At 36.4% G+C, this 24,387-nt stretch overlaps 3 protein-coding genes across 6 annotated transcripts; 1 reads left to right on the forward strand and 2 right to left on the reverse strand.

Annotated features, from left to right (window-relative positions):
* Positions 1 to 107: 107 nt before the first annotated feature.
* Positions 108 to 2,475, reverse strand: LOC113716234 (cytochrome P450 CYP749A22-like). The gene is made up of 5 exons (XM_072071586.1): positions 2,157 to 2,475; positions 1,691 to 1,914; positions 1,367 to 1,599; positions 903 to 1,281; positions 108 to 776 (listed from the first exon to the last, which is right to left on the reverse strand). The coding sequence occupies exons 1-5, from the start codon at positions 2,419 to 2,421 to the stop codon at positions 348 to 350; spliced, it is 1,530 nt and encodes a 509-aa protein (XP_071927687.1). The 5' UTR covers positions 2,422 to 2,475; the 3' UTR covers positions 108 to 347.
* Positions 2,476 to 8,747: 6,272 nt separating this feature from the next.
* On the reverse strand, positions 8,748 to 11,479 carry LOC113716465 (cytochrome P450 CYP749A22). Of its 2 annotated transcripts, none has more exons than XM_027240800.2 (5): positions 10,920 to 11,479; positions 10,570 to 10,793; positions 10,239 to 10,471; positions 9,733 to 10,090; positions 8,748 to 9,468 (listed from the first exon to the last, which is right to left on the reverse strand). In XM_027240800.2, the coding sequence occupies exons 1-5, from the start codon at positions 11,209 to 11,211 to the stop codon at positions 9,040 to 9,042; spliced, it is 1,536 nt and encodes a 511-aa protein (XP_027096601.1). In that variant the 5' UTR covers positions 11,212 to 11,479; the 3' UTR covers positions 8,748 to 9,039. The 2 variants fall into 2 exon arrangements, with proteins under 2 accessions (XP_027096601.1, XP_027096600.1); XM_027240799.2 differs by having other exon boundaries at positions 9,733 to 10,093; positions 10,920 to 11,477.
* A 9,512-nt stretch (positions 11,480 to 20,991) lies between these two features.
* Positions 20,992 to 23,531, forward strand: LOC113716499 (cytochrome P450 CYP749A22). 3 transcript variants are annotated; one of them, XM_072071691.1, is made up of 6 exons: positions 20,992 to 21,096; positions 21,291 to 21,499; positions 21,674 to 21,897; positions 22,047 to 22,279; positions 22,468 to 22,843; positions 22,967 to 23,531. In XM_072071691.1, the coding sequence occupies exons 2-6, from the start codon at positions 21,337 to 21,339 to the stop codon at positions 23,396 to 23,398; spliced, it is 1,428 nt and encodes a 475-aa protein (XP_071927792.1). In that variant the 5' UTR covers positions 20,992 to 21,096; positions 21,291 to 21,336; the 3' UTR covers positions 23,399 to 23,531. The 3 variants fall into 3 exon arrangements, with proteins under 3 accessions (XP_071927792.1, XP_027096666.2, XP_027096667.2); XM_027240865.2 differs by lacking the exon at positions 20,992 to 21,096 and having other exon boundaries at positions 21,106 to 21,499; XM_027240866.2 differs by lacking the exon at positions 20,992 to 21,096 and having other exon boundaries at positions 21,106 to 21,499; positions 21,725 to 21,897.
* The last annotated feature ends 856 nt before the right edge of the window (positions 23,532 to 24,387 follow it).

A 24,387-nucleotide genomic window follows, 5' to 3' on the forward strand; every position in this document is an offset into this window, starting at 1 on the left:
GTTTATGTCGACCTCGTATCATGCTACTTTTTTTCTCATCAAGTAGGATCCGTAAACAAGTCACCCAAGATTAAGTTGCAGATGATGACAAGAATAGAGAGGTAATATGAGGAAGAAGAACCCATCATTATACTTACAACTCTTCTTCTTGTTGCGTACACATGTATGTATGTCAACGGATGGCTTCACAACCGCCACTATTTTTTAACATAATGAAGCTTTTTGTCTACATGACCAACATTGACGCCTTCTTATGTGCCCAGAAATGTGGGAGAAATATAACATAAGAGTACAATTATTTGCACTATATACTCGGAAAGCTTAGTGCCGTTTTGAGTTGATTTGCGTCAGAGTGGATTCAACACAATCGGAACTCCTCGCTCGGGGCGAAGTGTAAGAACTGTAAAAGGCGAATGGACGTAATTTGGAGAAAGGGTGAACTTGAAACGCTGCAACATCATTGAGAGTGCGATCTTGACTTCATTAGTAGCAAAGTTCAACCCCACGCAAGTCCTCGGTCCAAAGCCAAATGGAAGATATGCCATGGTATTGTAATTCGTTGCTTTAGCTACCCCTTCTGCAAATCTCTCTGGCTTGAAAAGAAAAGCGTCTGCTCCCCATATCTCTGAATCACAGTGGATTGCACAAGGTAGAATATTGATATCCATATCAGCTGGAAGTGTCAGCTTTCCGAGTTTCACTTCACTTCCGACTCTTCTCACAATATTCGTTGCAGGAGAGTACAGCCTCATAGTTTCATTGATGATCATGGTCATCTGCAAGAGCATAATTAGAAATACAAAGATTATAAGTTAGATTGAAAGGTTTAAAGACTAAAAGAACATTAAAATCCAAACTGAAGTGTAAGTTGTGACCTCTGACTGTAATATAGTTTTGCTTACATTTCTTAGTCTAGCAATGAAGTCTGGTTTTGGTTTTTCGTGGCCAAAGAATTCAAACACTTCGTTTCTTGCTTTTTCTTGCCAATCTGTGTGGATTGCCAAGAGGAAAATAGTCCAGGTTAGGGCAGAGCTTATTGTTTCATGTCCTGCAAGGTAAAATGTCTTGCATTCGTCCACAATATCGTCTATTGTAATCCTGTATTTTATATCTGCAGCATGGTGAGCTTTAAGAAGTGAACCAAGAAAATCGTTCCCGTAACTGTCTGCTTTTCCTGTCTTTACCCCTTCTTCTCTCTTATTTACAATCGACATGATTGAGTTCCGAAGCGATTCTTCGATTTTTTCTGATGCAATATCATCAGCTGAGCGGAAAATTTTCCTGAGTTGTTTGACGCAATAGATAAGCTACATCATCTAATGAAAGTTGAGAAAAGTAGAGAGTACTGAAAGCAAGTTAAGCATACCAATCCTCGAGGAACCGAATTTTGGCATCATTTTTGAAAATGAAGAAACCAAGCTGCATCAACATTTCAAATATGTTCTTGCCTTCTAAGTAGCTGCTTCCAAAAGCTGTCCTGGAGATAACCTCTGAGGTCAAATGCCTGAATTCTTCATATACTTCAATTTCCTTGCCATCATGACATCTCCACTTTTCAAGCACAGTTTCCACACTTTCGATCATTGCTGGAACCATATCCTGCATACAAGCTATACTCTTTAGGCATTGAACTTTTAGAATTACTTGTAACTATGATTAAATTTTATACGCTCAACAATCCGGGATTTACCTTTAAGCTTTCTGCATGGAAAGCATGATTTGCCAGCTTCCGAAGCTTCAACCACTTCTCTCCTTCTGTCATGACGAGCCCATCCCCTATCAGCTTTTTGACAAGGCTGTTAGCTTTGATTTTTGGGTAGGCACCCTCTTTATTGCTTAGAATTTCTCGAATTAACTCTGGTTCAGTGACAACCAGTTGAGGTTTATTACCAATCCAGATGAGGAAATTTTTACCTGTTCAATTAGTTTGAGCTAATATAAGTGAATCATTTACTAATGTGTAAGTAATTAAGTCTATCATAGCAAAAATAGCCCAAAAAGAAAAAGTAAATGCTGCTTCCTGTTTCTTTCATTTGTCTTGGACTGGCATCTTGCAGACAACCTAAAATAGGAAACACTGATATACGAGGCTACCATTTTGACTATGTTTAAAAAGTTGAAAATTGTTAAAGTTAGTAAAAATAACAACTAGATACCATATAAATTCCTCCACGCATACACATGAGGCTGGATTCTGGGAAATATGTCATGTGAAATATCGACCATGGGGCAGCTCATGGATTTGCTTTTCATGCTAAGGATTTCTTTTGTGTTCCCATATAAAAACTTGTAAGGAGGACCTTTGATTCCCTGCGCCCTCATGACATATTGCATATGAATTGGAGCCCAGCAAATCTTGTAGAAAATTCTAAAAAGAACTAGTAAGAAAAAGCACAGAAAACAGGAGAATATGATTCCCATGGTTCCCAACAAAGTCAGAGACTTTTGCACACTATGATGTAGTAATTTGCAAACTAAACTATGCTTCTCGGGTGATATTTATTGTAGTGCCTCAGCCGCATTGGAATCTTGGGACACAACTATATTAGGGGGCATAATTATAGGCACTAATTGCCTGCTATATGGGGTTAAACTTGCAGGCACTGCCTGCTTAGTTGGAAATGGTGATAACAGCTCTCTACGATTTTTTCAATGCCGACAGCATGAACGTTAGTGCATAGAATATATTTTAGTTTGTGTGTGCATCAATACTGTGCAACTCTGTTAACTTCTTCCATTGTCGTCTATACAGATTGTATATCCAACCATCCATAGGGCTCCAACATTGTCAAATTCTTGGAAATATAAGCCAGGAATTGGGCGTTATTAGCTGGACATATGAACATAGATTTCTCGTGTTAGAAATCCGACCTAGCCATCATTAATTTCTTCGACAAAGACAACTTTCCCATAAGAAAATACTGGATTTACCCGTTTGTTGTATCAACTCTTTTGTCTGGCACTTTTGGCATAGTTATACATGCAAATGGTTCTTTGCCTGGAGAATATTGCATGTACATATGAATAATTCAGTAAGTTCCTTTTAATTGTGTTCTATTTGAGCAATATCATTCAGGTAAATTGCACTACGACTCCCGAGACACGCACATAAAGTTACTTATACTATTGTAAAATTTTGCCGACCAACAATCTGGAATTGAATTGTAGAACATCAGAGGGAACGCAGGATTACTTGAATCCCGGTTTGTGGAGTGAGGGAAAGGATATGAACCGGGGAATGAGTATATATAGGTAAAGTTCAAGCCAAGACAAGCTCGAGCTCCCCGATCAAATGGCAAAAATGCTGCTATGTTGGTATTGGTGGATCCAGCAATCCCTCCTTGAAATCTTTCTGGTTTGAAAAGATGTGAATCTGCACCCCATATTTGGGGGTCATGATGAATTGCCAAAATTGGAATTAGGATGTCTGTATTGGCTGGAAGAATGAGCCACAACCCAACTTCAGTCTCTTTGTTAGCTCTTCTTTCAGTGAAAATCACAGTAGGACTCATTTATAATCATGGCCATCTGTTTTAGTCTTGCAATGCCTTCTGCATTTGGAGTTTTTTCACCAATGCTTCAAGAACTTCCTCCCTTGCCTTGCCAATCCTTGCCAATCGGTGTAAATTCTCTAATGAGCTCTGGCTCGCCAACAACTATCTTTGCTTTTAGGACCATGCCAATAAACAAAATTCTTACCCAGCAAAATACAAGGGAAAGAGATTCTATCAGTTAATGTTTCCTTTAATGATGATATTGGTTTGTATTTGAGTATTTGAAAATATTACAATTCAAGGTTCAAAATACTTATTTCACCATCCAACTATAGATTTAATCCAAGACTATGATAGTCAGAAGAGACTATAGGTCCTCACTCCTAGATTTTAATGAAACACATGTAAATGTTCTATCAACTCTATTAGACTATTACTAATCAACCACCAAAATGGACTGACCAAAAAAAAAAAAAAAAACCACCAAAATTGGGAATGGCAATTGGGCATTTGTGAGCCAAACGCACCTAAGCCCGAGCGCGGCTACCGCTAAAGATGGCCTAGAACGTAGCTCGGCTACCAAGCTTCTTGGGCTCCAAACCTAATTGTGGTCAGCTCAAACTCAATTTCTTTGAACACATTTCTCAATTCCGGGATGTATCATGTACGCTCCCTCTCGTCGTATCATCCAATCTATCCGTCCACTTCTAACTCGTTTCTTGCTTAAATTATGCTTTAACAGAAATACTTGTTAATGGTATAATTTATAGTAAACAAAAGTTGTCGCAGTAACAAAATAGATGACTGTTTAAACCTCAATTATCGGTTTGAGTAAAGATTAGCCTATTCAGTGTGCTGAGCTTTCTAGATAACTAATGACAATTTGAAGTGAATTGTTTTTTAAGTTGGTTGTCGTCTTTGTACCCTTTTATCTGCAAATACCAATCTTCCTGCAAGAACTAAAACTTTTTCAACCATTTACGTCAATTTAGTAGGAGGAGGATGATAATGTTTAAATTTTACATGGGATCCACGATTTATGTTATGTGCTTATTAGCTATGTTTTCAGAACCGGACCGGATAGCGACTCGGCCGAGGTCAGAGGTCAGGGGTCAATGGGTTCGACGGGGGGTCGATAGGGGTCGAACCGGATGACGTCATAAATAAAAATTATTTAAAAATTAAAATATTATATATATAATATCTAATAATATATTGATATTAATAAAGGTATATCCATATATATTTGATGTTTCAAATATATTTAACAAGAAAATACAAAGAAATTAGAACAATCAAGTAGCAATTTATATTATTTAATAAATATTAATAAGTTTAGAATTAAAATTACGAATTTAATTGAAAAATAACATCAAATTTTAGGACAATATTTATAAAGTATCAAATATTTGAGGTATATCAATAAATTTTAACAATTTAGGGGGTCAAAACATAATATTAAAAAGTTTGAATTTTTTTAAAAAAAATTACTGTTGAACAACCGGAAAAACGATTTTTTCCCAGTCAAACCCGATTTTTGACCGGCTTTGACCGGATTTTAAATTTCCGGTTTTTTAATGTGACTCGGACCGGCTGCCTGGCCGGTTCCCGGTTCGACCGGCCGGTCCAGTCCGAGTTTGAAAACAGAGCTTATTAGTGGTGCTTTGATTACAGTTTTCTATTAGAAAATTCTTACGTTCTTCCAGTAAACACATCTTTCAATCATCTTTATACTTTACATACATCAAATCGGTATGATATATTTTTCAATAGAAACTCTGCAAAAATACTCCGGCAAAGGATAAATTAAAAGATACTACTGTGCTAATGGTAAGACTACAAGAGTGCAACTAATATTTACCATATATCTGAGTCCATGAATATATATGGGAAGTATGTGGTGTGATATGCCAAGGGTCCTTCGTTGAAAATGCTCCCTCATCTTGGAAATCTCTTTGGTGTTGCCGTGAATGAATCTGTAAGGAGGTCCCTTTATGCCCTGTGAGAGCATAACACACTCTCCTTGGAGTCCACCATGGCTTGTGAAAATACTTGATAACAAGCGAAAACAGGTACGAAAACAAACAGCTTAAGAAAATGACTTCTAAGGTTCTCTCAGTGGACATCATGGACCATACTAGCTTGTAGCCAGCGATGTCCAGCTGGGAGGTACTAATATTTTGGCTTTTAGGGCACTATTTATACATGTGTTGTGGAGGAGATAAACCTTCGCTTCCATTTAAGACATTTTCAAAATAAAAGAAAAATGCAGTGCCGCATGAGTCTGCTACTTAAGAGTTGGAACATTTGCAGAAACAAAAAAGAACAAATGTAAAATATTCTGCATTTTCAAGACTTAATTACGAATGCCAACATTTCATTGGCTTTTTAGTTAGAAAAATTTGTTTAAGATGGGAATCCAAACTAAACCAAACAGACGAGGAAGGTTCAAGCATTACGTGGAAGGCATATGATTATTGTTTGTAAACTTGTGGTTCATTCCTCAGTTGTCCCCTCCATCCCAATGTTCCTTCTATCTAATGATTGCACGTCGTACTAAACAGGAGTGATACTACAGAACTACCACTAACTACTAATTCTTGTCTTTAGTGTTTTTGTTTACTATTTTACTTTTTATTCGGAGACTACCAGGTATAATCAGTGCCTTTTCAGCGGATTATTTATGACATTTTTCAAAGAATTTGATTAGTGAAACCTACTTATCTTGTGGAGTAGCTAGAAAGACCTTTATTATTAACAGTATCAGTGGTACTTAAGCTGATTCATTGATGCTCTGTTTCATGTTATTGTTCAGTAGTAATTGGTCATCTTTGCACAGCGGAAAATGAATAAACATTTGTGGTAGTTTCAAGTTGACTCTGGATTATTGCTTTAATTTTTTCTTTAGAACATCTTATGCATCATTAAACAGCATCTTTCTTAAAGGCCAAGTCCAAGAGAGTTGTAATAATAAATCTTCTTTCTTGTTCAGGGTGCAAATACACGAATTTGGCAAAAAACTTCGTCATTTGTTGTCATCTTTGGTGTATTTGTTCAGTAATCTTAGGCTAGAGCTGCCAAAAAAAAACGGCTAATTGATCAGAATATAGACGAAAAAAAAAAGGTCAGACAACTACGGTTCTGACATTGGATCTGTATAAATCTATGGGTGCCGGGCTGTGTCAGCCCGGCACCTGACACACCAATTTTTTTTTTTAAAGTTGTCAGGTGCCGGGCTGTCAGCCCGGCACCTGACAGCTTTGGAAAAAAACTTCATTGTCAGGTGCCGGGCTGTATCAGCCCGGCACCTGACAGCTTTTTAAAGCTAATTCAATTTTCTGTCTTCTGATTCAATTGTTAAGAAGCCGCAGAGTTTTTGTATTTATGAGATGTCGACTAATAAGTGGTGCTTCTTAGTTGGTGGAATCTCACCTTAGTATCCAGTTGTTTAAATTTGTTTAATGGATTAATTAAATTAGTTTAACTAAAATTGATGTATTTAGCATAACTTAAGTATAGATATTAGTGTTATTAGTTTAATACAATGTACTTTATTATGCAAATTAGTTGATAATTAGTTTATGTTATTTAGTAAACAATTATTTGAATTAGTTTAGTCGATTAATTAGTTGAATTAATTGTGGAATTAGTTAAATTTAAGAGGTTCGATTAAATGAATTTAGATGTATTTGGCGAGGTTAGTTTATGTTATTTAGTATATGTTATTAGTTTAATTAGTTTAAATGAATTTCGATTAAATGAATTTAAATGAATTAGTTTACTGTTTAGGGTTTAATGTTTAGGGTTTTAGGGTTTAGGGTTTAGGGTTTAGTGTTTAGGGTTTAGTGTTTAGGGTTTGGGGTTTGATCTTTTGCATGATGCAACATGTCACAAATTGGAATTGATAATTACTAATCATATCACAATTTCAGCCTTACGATATTTTCTTGAGAATAAAATGAGAAACTATAAATGAAAGAGGAAAATTCAAAATTAAAAGAATATGGATACTAGATAATTGTATTTCAAGTCAAGTGATTTGAATATTTTTTAATCATTTAAGGAAAAGATAGAATTCTACAGTTTCTCTTTTTCAATTTCAATCATTAAGATATCAATTTTTGTGAAAAAAGAAGAAAATTTAAAGAAACAATAAAGTGACAAAGAAAATATAATACCACAAAAAAGGAACAAAAAAATGCCAGAGAAAGAAGAGTTAATAATAGTATAGGTATAATTGTGTCCAATGCAAGATAAAGCGAGACAAAAAAATTGCTAGGAGCTACCGTGAAAAATGATATATATTTTAAGAAATTTAATTACGACGCCTGGATTTGCTTGGATTGTAAGTTATTTGGGATATTTTTACTGTAACACTTTTTGTGATGTGATGTATATGAGATAAAAAGGTAATTGGGAAGATAAAAAGGTGTATTGAAAATTGTAATGATGTTGTAAACAAATAAAATTGAAGAAATAATGCTCAATCCAAAATATTATAAAAATTTTTGTCAAGATGCCTTGACCCAAAAAATTTTTTTTTTTCACCTTTTGCGTGTTTGTAAAAGTTGAATGTCAAATGTGTTTTTTATTTTTATTTTTCTATACCGATTCAAATTTTGACTCATACTTATAGCAAAAGTTACAAGCACCATTCTCATTGATCTAAACTAAAATAAGCCCAGCTAGTAATTTTGTTTACTTTTCCTATTTGCCTCTTTTTTTTCCTGTGTATAATTTCCGGCTACCCCGTTTCCTGAATCAGCAGCAACATATGCAACTTGAGTTGGAATCCGTCAATACTTAGTTATGCTATAATAATATTGAACTCTGCAAGGGTACATACTAGATTCAATTCCATGCCAATTTTGACACTTTCTTTGTCAAATTTTTTATTTTGGTTGACCTTTATCAGATTATATAGTGCCCTATTCAAATTAATCTTCATGCAACACAACTTTTCGAGTCTCTCTCTTTCTCAACCAAAACACAAAATGGATATCTTTGGTTTGGGATGCTTTGATGGGCGCCGGGCTGTGACAACTTAAAAAAAAAATAAAGTGGTGTCAGGTGCCGGGCTGACACAGCCCGGCACCTGACAACTTTTAAAAAAAAAAATTGGTGTGTCAGGTGCCGGGCTGACACAGCCCGGCACCCATAGATTTATACAACCCCCATGCCAGAACCGTAGTTGTCTGACCTTTTTTTTTTACGTCTATATTCTGATCAATTAGCCAAAAAAAACAAATCGGGTTCCAAGTCAAAACTCAATTAGGTTCGACTTCTTGTCAGCATACACGAATAGATCTAGTGTTGCTCTAAAAATATGTCCAACCAAGTAATAATTGGGTATAACATCTAGAAAGATTTTTTTTCCCCCCTCAAAACTCTTATTGTGCTACTAAACTATAAATCAGATCATGTGAAAATCAATGAGACACATAATACCTTAGCATATTTTACAGAGTTAGTGACCTACCCGACCTCGATATTTTATCAACAATGTCTAAACTTTATGATTGGTATTTGGAACCTTGTATACATATTACCGAGGACGAATCACTACTTGAACTCCATGCTGGGGTCGAAGGGATAAGATTTGTACTGGTGAGTGAACATAGTTTGGGGAGAGTGTAAAGGTGTAGCGTTGCAAAATCATTGACAGTGAGATCTTGGCTTCAAGAGTTGCAAAATTTGCTCCAACACAAGTTCGAGGTCCCAGACTAAACGGCAGAAATGCTGCTGGATTGTTCTTGGTTGCTGCAGCAACCCCACTCAAGAATCTTTCTGGATTGAAAATATGTGCGTCTTTGCCCCATAGTTTGGGGTCATGATGAATTGCTAGGATTGGAACATGTACATTTGTATTTGTAGGCAGAATGAGCTTCCCTAATTTTGCTCCCTTCTTAGCTTTTCTTTGTATGTAAACTGAGGGAGGATATAGTCTTAAAGACTCATTAATGATCATGCTCATCTGTACCACAAGTGGAAAGCAGAAATTAGAGAAGGATCCCTCATCAGTTTTAGCTAAAACTATGGAGGATATTCCATTTGGAATTGCATCCAATGCAGAAATTCAAGCCTTAAACAAGTAGAAATGGCTGAAACTGTTTAGCTTTAGGGTGCAAACTGCAGTTAGTCCAATAACCTGCTTAGCAATTTGTAATTCTGACGAAAAAAAGAAAAAGTACTATTTGATCAGTATACCTTGTTCTTGTAGTAGTAGTAATTTGCTTACCGTTTTCAATCTTGAAATCCCTTCTGGATTTGGAGGTTGCTGACCAAACAATTCGAATACCTCCTCCCGGGCTTTTTCTTGCCAATCGGTGTGAATTGCTAGAAGAAGAATGGTCCATGAAAGCAATATAGATGCTGTGGTTTGTCCAGCGCTGTAAAAGGTCTTGCATTGATCAATTATTTCTTGCACTGTAATTTTACTGTTCCTATCGGAAGCAGAATGAGCTTTTAAGTGTAATCCCAGAAAATCTTCTCTAGAGCTGATCTCTTTCTGTCTTTTCTTCACCATCTCTAAAACAGAATCTCGAGCCCTTTTCTCTAGTTTATCTGCTTCCAGATCATATCTATCTTTGAAGACGCTACTGCCAGAAGAAGAATCGAAGGTCGAAAAATTCAGTTAGACTCTGGGCCTTAGTCAATAACCTATCGCCCCATCATACAATCAAGTCTATTAAGTTACTGATACCAAAACAGGACATTGTTCGTACATTAACGTTTGAAAGTCACCTGATGATTGGAAGCTTAGTTTTGTAGGAATTTTTGCTAGATAAGACCACCAACTTCCTCAACATCTGAAAGATATCTTGGCCTTCTAAATAGCTGCTCCCACATGCTGTCCTAGAGATAACTTCAGCAGTCAACACCCTGAATTCTTCACTGGCATCTATCTCCATCCCCTCATAATTCTTCCATCTTCCAAGCATCAGCTCAACGCTTTCAATCATTGCTGGAATCATATGCTGTAACAACAAATAATTGTAACTCTCGGACCATCAAGAAGGTTGATACAGAAAAGCTAAATGTCAAGTCCTATATACTGAAGATTACATGCTCTTACTCTTAAGCTTTCAGCATGAAAGGCTTGACTCGACAGCTTCCGCAATTTCAACCATTTTTCGCCATCAGATGTCAAAATCCCTTTTCCTAGTATCTTTTTCAAATGTCTATCGACATCTGATCTGCAGAAAGACTGTTCGTTGTCATACAGCAGTTCCTTTATAAGCTCTGGCTCTGATACAACCAATTCAGCTCTAGCACCAGGCCAGTGCAGAAAATTCTTTCCTAACCCAAAAAAAAACAACACCGCGCATGTAAAAAAAATTCGAGGGTTTTGAAGAAAATTCCATCCAGAAAAACATATATTTCTATTCTTGAAAGATGGAAGTAAGAGAAGACGACATGTAGTACCATATATTTTAGTCCACAAGTAGATGTGTGGCTGGAGAGTTCGGAAGATGTCATGTGATAACTGCACCTTTCTGTTCATGAAATTCTGCCTCATCTCAGAGATTTCTATGGTATTGCCATGAAGGAATCTGGGAGGAGGGCCTTTGATGCCTTGTGAAAAAAATACATGCTGAATCCGCCTTGGCATCCACCATACTTTGTGAAGAAAATTAATCAAAGCTACCAGCAAGCAAAACAGAATACTTGCAACAAAAATTCTCAAGGTTTCCGCCATGGAGAACCAGTTCTTCATGTTTTAGTTCTACCAGCTTTTTATTCATGCCAAAGTCAATAACCCCCTCCAATTGCTTATTCAACTAATCAATGCACTCAAAACTGATGTCATTCTCCTTGCTCCAGGCTTTTATACTAAGCGTCCCGCTGCCGTTGAATTTATCCATTGTTGGGCCAAAGTCAATTGGTCAATAAATTAGCAGTTAAACAATCATGATAATGAAGCACACCAGCGCTTGACCTCTACTTTCTTGATTGGCAAATGCTGGTGATGTATAATCTTGGTTGAATGGGTTAGCGGTCTAGTCAACAAGAAGTAATAACATATAGCCATTAGTCCTTTGTGGTGGGCTGATGATTCAAAGAAAGTGGAGTTAGATTATCCACGTTAGTAATTACCCACAATGACATGGCAGTTGACGTTTAAACCATAAGCTGCTCTTTTGTTGTTTTTAGGTGGGCTGGTCATTTGATTTCACCAACCAGTTCCAAATAGAGGTGCTATCGAGGCTAGGGCTAGAGCGGAACCAAGTAGCTTGGCTCGAGCTCGCGAGCTACTTGGTCAGCAGCTTGAGCTCGAGCTTGGTTGACCAAGCTCGATCTCGAGCTCGAGCTGCTCGTTAGAACTATCGAGTCGAGTTCGATTTTGGAAATATGATACTCGAGAGCTCGACGAGCTCTATCGAGCTTTTTATAATATATATTTTTATTTTTATTTTTGTGAAATGTCAATAATATCCTTTATTTAAAATTATATATAAAATATTAATTTTTATTACTTGAGCTTGATTAGCCTTGATTGAGCTCGAATAAGCTCGATTGAGCTTGATTTGAATTAATTACATTTAATTAAACTCGAGCTCGAGTTCCATAAATTGATGTCGAGCTCGAGCTCGAGTTCGAATTTTAAAAGCTTGACGAGTTCGAACTTAGTCATTTTGCCTCGAGTCGAGCTCGAATAACACCATATTCGAGCTTGAACTCGACCACAATTAGTGTTACTCGAGCTCGAGCTCGAACGAGTATATAAATTTGGACTCGAGCTCGACTCGATAAAATAAAATTAAACTCGAGCTCGAGTAAATATCATGCCCGATCTACTCGAGTTCGAGCTCGTGTTTTGAACTAAAACTATAAATATTTTCTCAAAATATATAATATAAATATAATATGAATATATAATATAAATATAATATGAATATATAATATAAATATAATATGAAAACTCGATTAAACTCGTCGAGCACTCGAGTATTTATTTTTGGAATTCAAACTCGACTCGTTGAATATAACTCGAGCACTTTTGACCAAGCCGCTCGCAAGTTACTCGTGATCGGCTTGACTTGATTGCACCCCTAGTTCCAAAGCATAAAAAAGGGGGAAAAAAACCTTTTTTTTGGTTCTGTTCCCGTTGGGCATAGGAAAAAAATACACAAAAATAAGAAGTTAGGAACTGCCATAATACTTTGATCTTATGAGTTATAATCCACCCCTCAATTGTGTTCACTTCCGCATTACCATTTCTTAACTATTCTCTGACAAGAATATACAATGCTCACCTTATCCCCTGCCCTTAGCGAGGAGTATAGAAGAACCAAAAGAATAAAAGGAAGAGAACCATTTTGGTCCCCTGCCCTTAGCGGATATTGTAACTGTCAGATTAAAGAGCAGACAATTTTTGTCTATCCCTTTAGTTTAACAGTTTAAACTTTAAATGTCCATAATTTTAGGATTACTTGCATTTGACGGAAGTTTTGAATTAGGAGCTCTAATCAAGGATTTACAGAAAATGGAAGAGAGACATTGGTAGAATTGCTATTGCAACTTATACAATTTGTATATTTGGATCCATTTTGTATCAAGAGTATCCATATGTTTATATCAATATATAGAAAAACGTTATTTACACTCTCACCGTTTATTTTCACGACATCACTTGGTACATGAATTAGAAAGGCCTTTATATATATATTGACATAAAATTTTCTCATTGATCATGGACCAGCTACTACCATGACCAGCAGTCAGTTGGATCGACATAAAACTTCACTTCTCCACGGCAGGAGGACTGGTTGTTGTCCATTGCGATCTTGCTGTCGGTGTCAAACACCACTTGGAAGCATTGGCTTTTCCACCGATCAACAAATTCGCCAAGAGTGATAGATAATGGAGCCATTATTGTACATCTCTTTGAGATTACCTATCTATCTAGAACTGCAGAAACGTTAAAAAGTTTGACGAAGACATTCACAGTAATGAATCAGCAGACGCATAAATGAATCAGCTTCATGTGACAAAGACAACAAATGAGAGTGAAAATTCAACCAATAATTGATTCTAGAGGGATAATTAAAACTGACTACTACATGGCACAATGCTTCTAGAATAATTTTTCCAACTAAGTACGACAAAGATTTGTTAATATTCCAGTATATATGTTAAGTTCTTTTTGCCACAAAAATAAGGACCAAGATATGATGGCTCTTAGTGCAACAATATGCTGTTTAGTTAAATCTTTAGTACCAGCCAAGAAAACGAATTTTTCTAGTTAGCCATGCAATTTTTGCTTTCTAGCTCACTCCGGATACAAAGGACTGCCTATGAAAATTCTGATGCAATTGTTTCATTGATCATTTATAGGAAATTACAGATATTGTACAGAAAAAAAAAGGCAATGCTGCTTGTCTCAATCTTGAACCCCGACAAGAAAGAAACTTTAATGTTCAGACCAAATTGACAGTCCCCGTTTTGTAAAGATTTCAGTGCATGAAGGAAGCATTACTTGACCACCATTTTGGGGACGAAGGCTCATAATTTGAGTTGGTGAGTGAACATAGTTAGGAGAAAGTGTGAAGGCAAAACGTTGCCAAATCACGGGAAGTGCGATCTTTGCTTCAGTGACTGCAAAATTTAGGCCAACACATGTTCTATGTCCCAAGCTGAAAGGGGCAAGATTGTTGTTTGTAGCTCTAGCAAGTAGCAACCCCTTGTGAGAATCTTTCCGGTTTGAAACAAGTGCATCTTCCCCTCATATGGTGGGATCATGATGAACTGCTAAGAAGGCGACGTTCATCTCCATATTAAAGGGAAAGATGAGATTCCCTAATCTGGCTCGCTTCTTGGCCTTCCTTCCTATCTTAAAGACTCGTCAATGATCATGCTCATCTGTATCAGAAGTGCAAAACAGAGACAAAGAGAGGATTTCAGCTATTTAGTGCAGCACCTATATGGTTTGTTATGAACCTGCAGACAACTGATGCGTTTATGATTTGCCTACCACTTTAGTCTTTAAATTCCCACTGAATTTGGAGTTCATCTTAACTCGTTCACCTCCTCTCGCACTTTGTCTTGCCAGTTCTTATGCATTGCTAGAAGGAAAATGCTCCATGAAAGCAAAATTGTTGTTGTCCCTTGTCCAGCACTGTAAAATGTTTTGCATTCATCAATTATTTCTTCTGCTAAGATTCTCTTAGACTCGTGAACTTCAGCATCATGATGAGCCTCTAACAATAGCCCAAGAAAGTCGGAGACTTGGAGCTGTGCTTTTTCTTGCTTTTACCTTTTCTCTTTTCTCCACAATTTGAATAATGTAGTCTCGAATTCCTTTCTCAAGCTCATCTGATTCTTTATCATTCCTACTTTTCCAAATGGTGAATGATCAGATAGCAACTAAATACTATTCAGCATCGAGCCCAAGCAACAATTTTTGACGTTCAAGGCTTTTGTAAACAAGATTTGTTGATCCCATTAAATAACTGTATCAACCATCGATTATTAGTACTACACTGATTGATCCATGATCAAAGGAACAACAGAATCAAGAGAACACATACCTGATGTCAGGGAACCTAATTTTTTCCATATTTCTGCCACATATAAATGTCAACTGCCTCGACATTTGGAAGAGTTGCTGCCCTTCCTCATAGCTACTCCCAAATGCAGTCCCTGAGATGACTTCTGAACTTAACATCCTGAACTCCTCACAAACTTCTATTTCCTTGCCATCATTGCTTTTGTACTTTCTAAGCATCATCTCAGTTCTTTCAACCATTGCAGAGGAATCAGGATCTGTGGGTGGCACAAATTATTTTATATTGAAGCAACTATTCAAAATGAAAATTTGTAGAAATCTCCTTAAAATCCGAAATAGTAGTGATAGTTACTTGATCTACATCTGGTTGTGGCAGAGCTTACTTTCGAACTTTGGGCACGGAGAAAGTTCCAATGTTGTTAAACTCGGATCGGATAGCGCCTCGACTAAATTATTGGGTTAGGGGTCAATTGGCCGGACCGTTTTCAAGAACCCGTTGACATCAACATGATGTTATAATATTTTTGTAAGTTTCAGAAATATTAAAATGGTTATATTTGATCAATCGTGAAAAATGTTCCAAAATATTAGACTTGCAATCAAATATACACCTAATAATTATATATAAAAATGTAAATTCGTGGTTAAAATATATCCATTCTCCAAAACTACTTAAAAAACTAAATTAAAACAAATTAATGCAAGTTGGAGTCAGTGATGCTAAATTAATGAGATCATATGGATGAAAACATCTTGATTTAGAGATCATTTAAGAAATTGAGTGATTTTGATATTTACACTAAGGGTCCGTTTGGTTGGACTGAAAATATTTTTCTAGGGAAAATATTTTCCATCGAAGTTATTTTCCTGGAAAATCACTTCCTTCCCCATAATTTTCCAGTGTTTGGTTATTAAGTGAAAATATTTTCCGAATTCCTTTTTTCATAATTTTCTGGTGTTTGGTTTGTCAATGAAAATATTTTCTGATATGTTTGTTGATATATTGCAAATATTTTTCTACTCTCAAAACATTCATTTCATTACAAGTTAATTTTAGTTTCTATCCATTATAATCATATTATCATTTTTATAAAATATTTATTCATATTACACCATGAATTCTTAAATTTTCCAACTCGAATTGGTAATAAGCTGGAACAATTCAATGCATACAGAAGCAAATATATGCCAAAATATAAAATATTACTCAACAAAAACGAAAATCCATCTCCAAATGGAAAACGGTCCAAAAAATAGCAAAAGAATCATTTTTTCTCCAAAAAAACTTCTAAAAGGCAAGACTCACTGTATATCTAGATTTTTCTGTATTTTCATAGATGTTTTTGTGTGAGAGTGTAGAGAAAAGGAATAAGATAGCAAAAGATAAAAAAGAGGGGAAGGTCGCCAACCATTATTACTTAAATTCCTGGCGGTTCACCGTTCATGCAAGGCATTATACGATTCATACTCCAGAAATATCAGTAGACTTGTGCCAAAGGAAAATCCTTTGTCGTTACATGATGCTTCTTGCTGATGATGGCATTGATGCAGAGGAGCAAACTGATCACCTTTTGGCTTCCCAAATGTGGAAGCATGGAAAGAAGCAACAAAACAAATGAGCCCCGAAGGCAAACATGCATTCAAAAGTTCCACCCCTCATTTCTCTTCGAACTTGAGGTAGAAGTGGAACACCGTAAGCAGGATTTGGCACCATGTATTGCTGATAGGAAGTAATGCTGGCAGCAGTTGGCATTGTAGGATATTGCGGTCTGGGTTGTGGAACCGAACCGAAGTCTTGTGGACCAAATGTGGGATCTTGAACTTGAGCTGGGTTTGATGAGGTAAATGAGATAAACTTAGAGTTTGCATAGACGGTGTCTTGAGCCTCGTGATCGTACTCAACCCATGACGATGAAGATGATGATGTTGGTAATGGTGGGGCAGAGGGCTCATACGGCGGACAGTAATATTGGTACTGACAATGGCATGGTAGTGGTGGTGGGTTATCAATGAACAATGCCTTCTTCTTTTTCTTCTTCTGCTTTCTTGACCAGAACTTGAGCTTCTTCACGGCCTTCATCATCTTCATGGCTGGCCTTCTTGTTTTTCGTGAAGAAAATGAAAAAAGTCCACTGGTGCTGTATTGTTCAGCAGAATCTTGTAAGTTGATTTATTCAAATAGAAGAGGTAACTTGGCTGTGGCAAAGTACGGATCTGGAAGTGGAAGTGAGATTTGATAGTCTTACGGAGGACAGTAGGACACTTGACAAAGCATTCAAAGACAGAGAAGTTAAAAAACTTCTACAACTCTCACCAGCTCCTTTTTCATGAGTCCTGAAGCCGTCGGAAATTAACTTCAGGAAAATTGTTGTGGAAGTCATTTTCCACCCGGTGGCGTGAAAACATTTTCCAGCTGAAATAATTTTCCAACCTCTTTTGCTTCCAAACACCAGAAATTCTGGAAAACCTTTTCGGGAAAATATTTTCAGTCCAAACAAACATACCCTAAATGGGTGATGTTTTCCTATTAATAAATGAAAGTGTTACAATTTAAGTAATTCAAATTATGTTTGGAAAAAAGAAGAAAGAAAAATTTGAGAACTGGGTCAATCAGTCGAATCGGATAACTAATTTAGTCGGTTTTTGATGGTTTTGACTGATTTTTGACCAAAACTGTTTTATAGTACAAACCAGTTCGGAAAGAAGGTCGGTTCACGGTCGAACCAGCCTGTCCGGTCCGGGTCTAACAACCCTTCCATCGCCTGTTACCCTTTTTTTTTTTTTTTGGAGATACTTTTCAGATTCAAACCTCGAAAATGAAACATCCTTTTTGTTCAACATTTGTTTGATCTGTTATAACTAATCCTGCTTTATGACCTCGCCAACGAAGAAAGTTCCTTCCTGTCAACGGAACTGCAAGAAGAAAACTGAACAAAGGAATTTCTTAACAAATGCAGCACAATAAATGCCAGAGGCTGATTGCTCTTGCCATATACGTTGATCCAGGAATAGATGTGAGGCTCTGAAATCCTGGAAACATCTGGTGGGACAATTCCATTTTTTTGGCTTATGGACCTCTCCCTTACCTGAGATATTTCTTTGGCATTTCCATGGATGAATTTGTAAGACGGGCATCCAGTGCCCTGTGACTGCATGAGATACTCTGTTTGCGAATTGGATTCCACCATAGTTTCTCAAGAAATTTGACGAAAGCTAAGAAAAGAAAGAAAGATATAGCGGTTAGTATAGAATGAAGTAGAATTTCCATATTTAGCATATTGACCACCGGTGATAATCCTGTAATGCTTTACCAACAAATTTACTATAAACAGAAAGAAGATTCACATATGTGTTACGCATAGGCCTGTCAACGGGTCGGGTCTAGACCCGGATCCGGACCGGATCCGTGAAATTATTGCGGGTATGGGTAGGGATTTAATTCCGTTTTCCGGATCCGGATCCGGATCCGTTTTGTCAAACAAAAAAACGGGTCGGATACGGAATATAGTATTCCGACCCGTATTAGACCCGGATCCGGATATAAATGAATTAATAATTTAAAAAATATATATTTATCAATATAATTTGATTAGGGTGATGTATCTTAATAAAATTAATTTGATTTCTTTTCTTATTTGGTTTTTTCTTTGCATTAGTTAGAAATTAATTTACAAATATATTTTTTTCTCATTTTTATTAGAAATTATAAAATTTGGTAAATTTGTTCGGGTAGACCCGGATCCGGATCCGGGACCCGCCGGATCCGGATCCGGAACATAGAATAAAAGACCCGTCGGGTAAACGGGTCGGATCCGGATCCGGTATAGTAATTCGGGTCCGGGTCCGGAATAATGAATTCCGGCCCGGACCCGACCCGTTGACAGCCCTAGTTACGCACTATCATCGGGGCAGAATAGAGAACTCTAGGTATCACCATGTTTTGATTATTCAGGGAAAAAAAGGGAAAAAAATGAAAGAAGATTTCTGTGTAATAAAAAGAATTTGGAGGTTTAGGAAGTGCATTTCCTTCAAGTCGATTAAACCATTGGATTGGACAAGAAAAGCAATGAGCTGTAGTACTTCATATGAATTCTTTGATGGCACAGAGCAAGAAAGTAGCAGCTAAATTTTTCTTTTGACTGCAGGGTTCATATAATTTTCACTTACATTCTAGGCATTAATGCCTAATTGTGAGAATACCCCAAAACAAAATGCTTGTATTGTAATACTGCAAAACTCGAATGGGGGTAAAAGCAATGGACAACAAATAGCATTTGGTACAGTTTTGGGCCTCTCATTGGATTTGGAATTGGCCCTGAGGTTTTGGGGTCATCATAATAATAACTATGGTTAAAATCTCCAATTTATTTTGTCTCATTCAAAGTGTTATATTTTTATTTTGGTCTGTGCTAAATTTTTGTCACACTTAACTTTTTATCTACTTTAAGTTTTTATAATGTCATCAAGGATATGCAATTTGATCCATAGTGTTGAGTAGTCCCACAATCATTTTAACCCACAAACTTGACACATGACTAAAGGGCATATGTGAAACAAAAGCAAGTTTCAAAGTGCAACAAAAATTATGGGATGGAGTGAGTAGGAGTTTTTATTTAGGACACTTACTATAAACATGTAGGGTAATATTATTTGCACTTCCATTATTCTATTTTTATTTTGATGATACCATATTACCCCCTCCCTAATTTTATCTTCTTGCCTATGAGTTAACTTTACTAGATTTTCTCTTACATTTTAAAACCAATTAATTATTCCATTACACATTAAAATGGCTAATATAAAATTGTCACTAATATGTATTATGCATTTTTCTACAAAACTTCACGAAATTATATGATGCCAAAGATCAATCTAGCAATGTAATATGAATAGATTCCAAACTTCTAGTCTAAAATAAATAAATAAATAAATCACAAGCTTCAGAGATGACTAAAAACTGAGTATAACTGCAATGTCTCATAAATAGGACAGTAATACTTCAAAAAATCTACAAAGAATAGTTCATATAACTATCATGGAGGGAGTGAAACTTTCTAGTATATTTCAACAAATGCATAACAGCATCTAGTATCTAGATGATGCAATGCAACCTCAATTGTGCTCATAAAAAATCTACAAAATTGAAATTGAAATAAGAATATGAAAAATAAATTAAAAACAATTATGTAGGTTTAGAAAAAGAGAAGCAAAAATTAAATTTTTTTACCTTTTGAATATGTACGACAATTGTGCCCAATTTCCTTGCATGTGAACACACGATAGGATAGGAAAAGAAATTAGGGTAGAAATAATATGGTCTCATCAAGATGAAATAGGATAGTGTGAGTGCAAATAACATTACCCATACATGTAAAACATGCATGTTTAGTGTCACAAGCACTAGAACAATGGGAAAACGTTCTCTCTCTGTCTCTCTCTTTTTTTTACCTCAATTTGGGAATCCGTGATAAAAAAGCATAATAAAAGGCCACTTTTTTTTTAGTAATTATTCATACAGACTTATGTAATAATTTGAGCGACATGGAATACAAATAGTCAACTCTTATCGTTTGGAAAAAAAAAAAAGGAATACAAATATTCATTTACCATATCAATCTGGTCTTGGAGTCTACCTAATAAGATTATCACTACTCCTAACACTAAAACACTCGAGATCATTGATGCATTTATGTCTAGTAATTTGTCCTCTAATACATATAGGATACAACTAATGAACTAAGCAATTCAATAATATGTGTGATCATGAGGGCGACCAAAAGTATATAAATTCTAAAACATATGTGAGGGCTGATGATGCATCAAGGTCTAGCATCTCGAACACCTGCAAGTCCTTTTCTACCAACAAAAGATTCCCCAAGTTGATTTATCTTGTTTGAAACAAATCCCTATCAGCTCAAGCCTTCCAGTATTTTAGTAGACTAATATATCTTATCCATTCATGACAAAGGTCAATTTAGCATTAGATATCCGCATTATATAACTAGTGTATGATTTCATCTCCAAAGCTAGGAAATGTCTCGAGGACCCCCAGTCCAGTAAGCATTAATAGTGCCCAACTGAAAGACAAAGCTGGTATGGACTTCTTATAGGCGTGTCTTCTTGTAATCATAGAACACTGATTTCCAGCTCCATCACAGTATAAAAAGCTCAAGAAAATTTATTTAGAGCTGATTATCGGTTCATAACTGAATCATGGGTATCAATGCGGTTATCATGTTCTGTCTCTTTAGTACTTTTCTAATCTACATCCTCTGGACTTTCTTTAGATTCCTTCATAAAGTATGGTGGATTCCTTGTCGAATTAAGAGGATCATGAGTTCACAGGGAATCAGAGGCCCTGCTTATAAGTTTCCCTATGGAAATACTGAAGAGATCACAAACATGAGAAATCAATCTATGAGCAAACCTATGGAGATATCTCATGATATCTTTCAAAGAATTCAGCCTCATGTTTACTTATGGACAAAAATCTATGGTCAGTATAATTTTCCAAAATTTCAACACGTAAAATGTATATTTGCTGATTTCTTGTTCCTGTGCTACAATAAGATTCGGTTAGCGAGCTTGTTTAAGTTCAATACTGATTTTTCTTCTAAAAGTAGCTCCATTTTTCTTTCTAGTTATGATGTTTATTCCTTTCTGGTTACAGGCAAGAACTATATCAGTTGGCATGGCTCACAAGCCCAACTATTTGTAACAGATACAGAGATGATCAAAGAAGTATTGACCAATAGAGAAGATGCTTACCCAAAAATGGATATGGAAGGCATTGCTAAGAAATTGTTAGGCGAGGCACTCATAACAAATGAGGGAGAAAAATGGGCAAAAGTGCGCAAACTGGCTAACCACACATTCCATGCGGAGAGCTTAAAAGTAAGTCTTCCATTATTCACATCACACGAATCAAGAGTATGAAAGTTTGTCGTCATCCTGTGAAAATGGGATTTGAATTTGGGACATGATATTGCTTGCATAATACCCCTAACAAGATTTGCTACTTATAAGATAAGCTTTTGGTACAGAGAATGGTTCCAGAGATGAGTGCGAGTGTTGAGGTGATGCTGGAAAATTGGAAACACCATGAAGGGAAAGAGATTGATGCATTCAAAGAATTTGGATTACTGACCACTGAAGTAATTGCCAGGACAGCTTTTGGGAGTAGTTACAGGGAAGGGAAGCACATATTTGAGATGGTGGCAAAGTTGACAGCAATAGATGTCAGGAATGTTTACAAAGTTAAATTTCCTGGCATCAGGTAAAACATGTTTTTTTTTAAAACTAAAATACTCATTTATTGAAGTATTTTGCATCCTGAACTCTATCAAACAGGATAATTAAGATGTCTTAACTAGTTCTCCACTCATGGTTGTGGGGTAAATCCACAAGAATGTAAGAAGATTAGTAGTTCTGCTCATCTATCTCGCCACTCAAACATTTTTGCAGCATGTTAATGAAATCCAGTGATGAGATTGAAGCAGAGAAACTTGAACGAGGAATCAAAACCTCCATTCTAGAACTAGTCAAGAAAAGGGAAAAAGGAAGAAAAGGTGAAACTGAAGATTATGGGATCGACTACCTTGGAGAATTAATGAAATTGACTCGTGACACTAACATAAACAAGAGGATCACACTGGAACAGATGATCGATGAGATTAAGGCATTGTTTGGTGCCGGACATCTTACAACCACCAACCTGCTTGGGTGGTGTGCTTTCGTCCTTTCAGTGCATGGTGATTGGCAAGAGAAAGCACGAAAAGAAGTCTTTGAAATATTTGGAAATAAAAACCCAAGTTCTGATGGGATTGCAAGGCTAAAAACAGTAAGCACATCATCACCTGAATACAAACATACTGTATTCATCAGATTATTTTCTAGTCCTCAAACAATCCTTAATAATGACTATTGATTCGATTCTAACTGAGTTCCTTCCTTTTGTGTACAGATGAACATGATCATTAACGAATGCCTCAGACTATATCCTCCAGTACTTACAATGACTAGAAAAGTTGGAAGGGAAGTTAGACTAGGAAACCTCAGACTTCCTACAAATATAAACATATACCTCCCAATTCTAGCACTACACCACAACCCTGAAATCTGGGGCAAAGATGTTCACCTCTTCAAGCCAGAAAGATTTGCAGAAGGGGTGGCTAAAGCAACCAACAACACCGCTGCAGCATTTTTCCCATTTGGTTTGGGTCCTCGAACTTGTGTGGGATTGAACTTCACCACCAATGAAGCAAAAATTGCATTGTCAATGATTCTGCAACGTTACAAGCTCACGTTGTCACCAAATTATGTCCACTTCCCTGCCGACATCTTTATTCTTACCCCAAAATACGGGGTTCAAGTGATCCTCCAGGCAATTAGTTAGTGGTTTGCAGCTTCAAGAAATAGATGTGGGGTGTTGATGTGTGATGTGTGATCTTATTGTAATTTTTACTCCTTATTATGATTGTACGTAGAAGAACCACAAGATTAGTACAAAGTCCTCATTATTTATTTTATCAGCTTGGTCATGCCCATAAGAACCCAGCTAAGCTAATGGCTTAACAAGCTGCAACTGATCATATGCCCTCAGAGGTATCTATCTATATGCAATTGCACGCAAACTGCTACTTGCAAAGAGATTAGAGGACCCTATTCGTTTATGAAAAGCAGATTGATTTGCGAAGATGAGGCAAAGGGATTTGGAAAATAGCTCGAAACAAAAGTTAAAACACAGTGAAGATGCAGAACTAGTACCGTCATAAACAATATATTTAAACAGGTTAAGTGAGTTGGTGTTTCAAGTTTATAGGTCGGCTGCTTTCAAACCAATCTTTTTCTAGAACTCTTTAATCAATGGTGGCTTTACACATTCAATTATTTTGTTTATCATAAACTGATATTGATGTAAAATCAAACTATTTTTTTGGTAGGTGTAAAATCAAACTATTACGAATGACATATCCTCCTCCGTGGTCCAGGAAAAAAAAATACAAGAAAAATATTACTATTTCGTACACAAAACTGATTTGTGATTGGACTATTGCAGTATTTTGCAAATATGAAACAGATGTTGGAAAGCAACAGGGCTTTCTGAATGTTCCTACATGGTTCTGTCCATCAAGGAAAATCTATCATCAACTCTACTGAAGTAATATACTACAATCTTTCAATCCAGCAACGAAACATCTTCTGTGAAATCATCACTTTCTGATCCAGCATCAAGTCCTTTCGGGATTTATGGACCACCACTGGAGAAAACGAGAGAAATGGTGATAATTAAGTGCCATAATCTCGTCACGGAGAATATGTCTATTAATTTATCTGATCTTGATAATGTGGATGAGATCATTGATGGATGAATCCAGGTCTAGC

The sequence above is a fragment of the Coffea arabica genome, chromosome 11e (assembly GCF_036785885.1).
Source record: "Coffea arabica cultivar ET-39 chromosome 11e, Coffea Arabica ET-39 HiFi, whole genome shotgun sequence".
NCBI classification, from domain to species: Eukaryota; Viridiplantae; Streptophyta; class Magnoliopsida; order Gentianales; family Rubiaceae; genus Coffea; species Coffea arabica.

Coding starts and splice junctions, on each gene's coding strand:
- LOC113716234 (XM_072071586.1), bottom strand. CDS start 2,421: ATGGGAATCATATTCTCCTGTTTTCTGTGCTTTTTCTTACTAGTTCTT. Junction 1,282..1,366: donor ATTCGGTTCCTCGAGGATTG/GTATGCTTAACT, acceptor CAAACAACTCAG/GAAAATTTTCCGCTCAGCTG. Junction 777..902: donor TCATTGCTAGACTAAGAAAT/GTAAGCAAAACT, acceptor ATGCTCTTGCAG/ATGACCATGATCATCAATGA.
- LOC113716465 (XM_027240799.2), bottom strand. CDS start 11,211: ATGAAGAACTGGTTCTCCATGGCGGAAACCTTGAGAATTTTTGTTGCA. Junction 10,094..10,238: donor ACTAAGCTTCCAATCATCAG/GTGACTTTCAAA, acceptor TTCTTCTGGCAG/TAGCGTCTTCAAAGATAGAT. Junction 9,469..9,732: donor GGATTTCAAGATTGAAAACG/GTAAGCAAATTA, acceptor CTTGTGGTACAG/ATGAGCATGATCATTAATGA.
- LOC113716499 (XM_027240865.2), top strand. CDS start 21,217: ATGGGTATCAATGCGGTTATCATGTTCTGTCTCTTTAGTACTTTTCTA. Junction 21,898..22,046: donor TCCATGCGGAGAGCTTAAAA/GTAAGTCTTCCA, acceptor CTTTTGGTACAG/AGAATGGTTCCAGAGATGAG. Junction 22,280..22,467: donor GTTAAATTTCCTGGCATCAG/GTAAAACATGTT, acceptor ACATTTTTGCAG/CATGTTAATGAAATCCAGTG.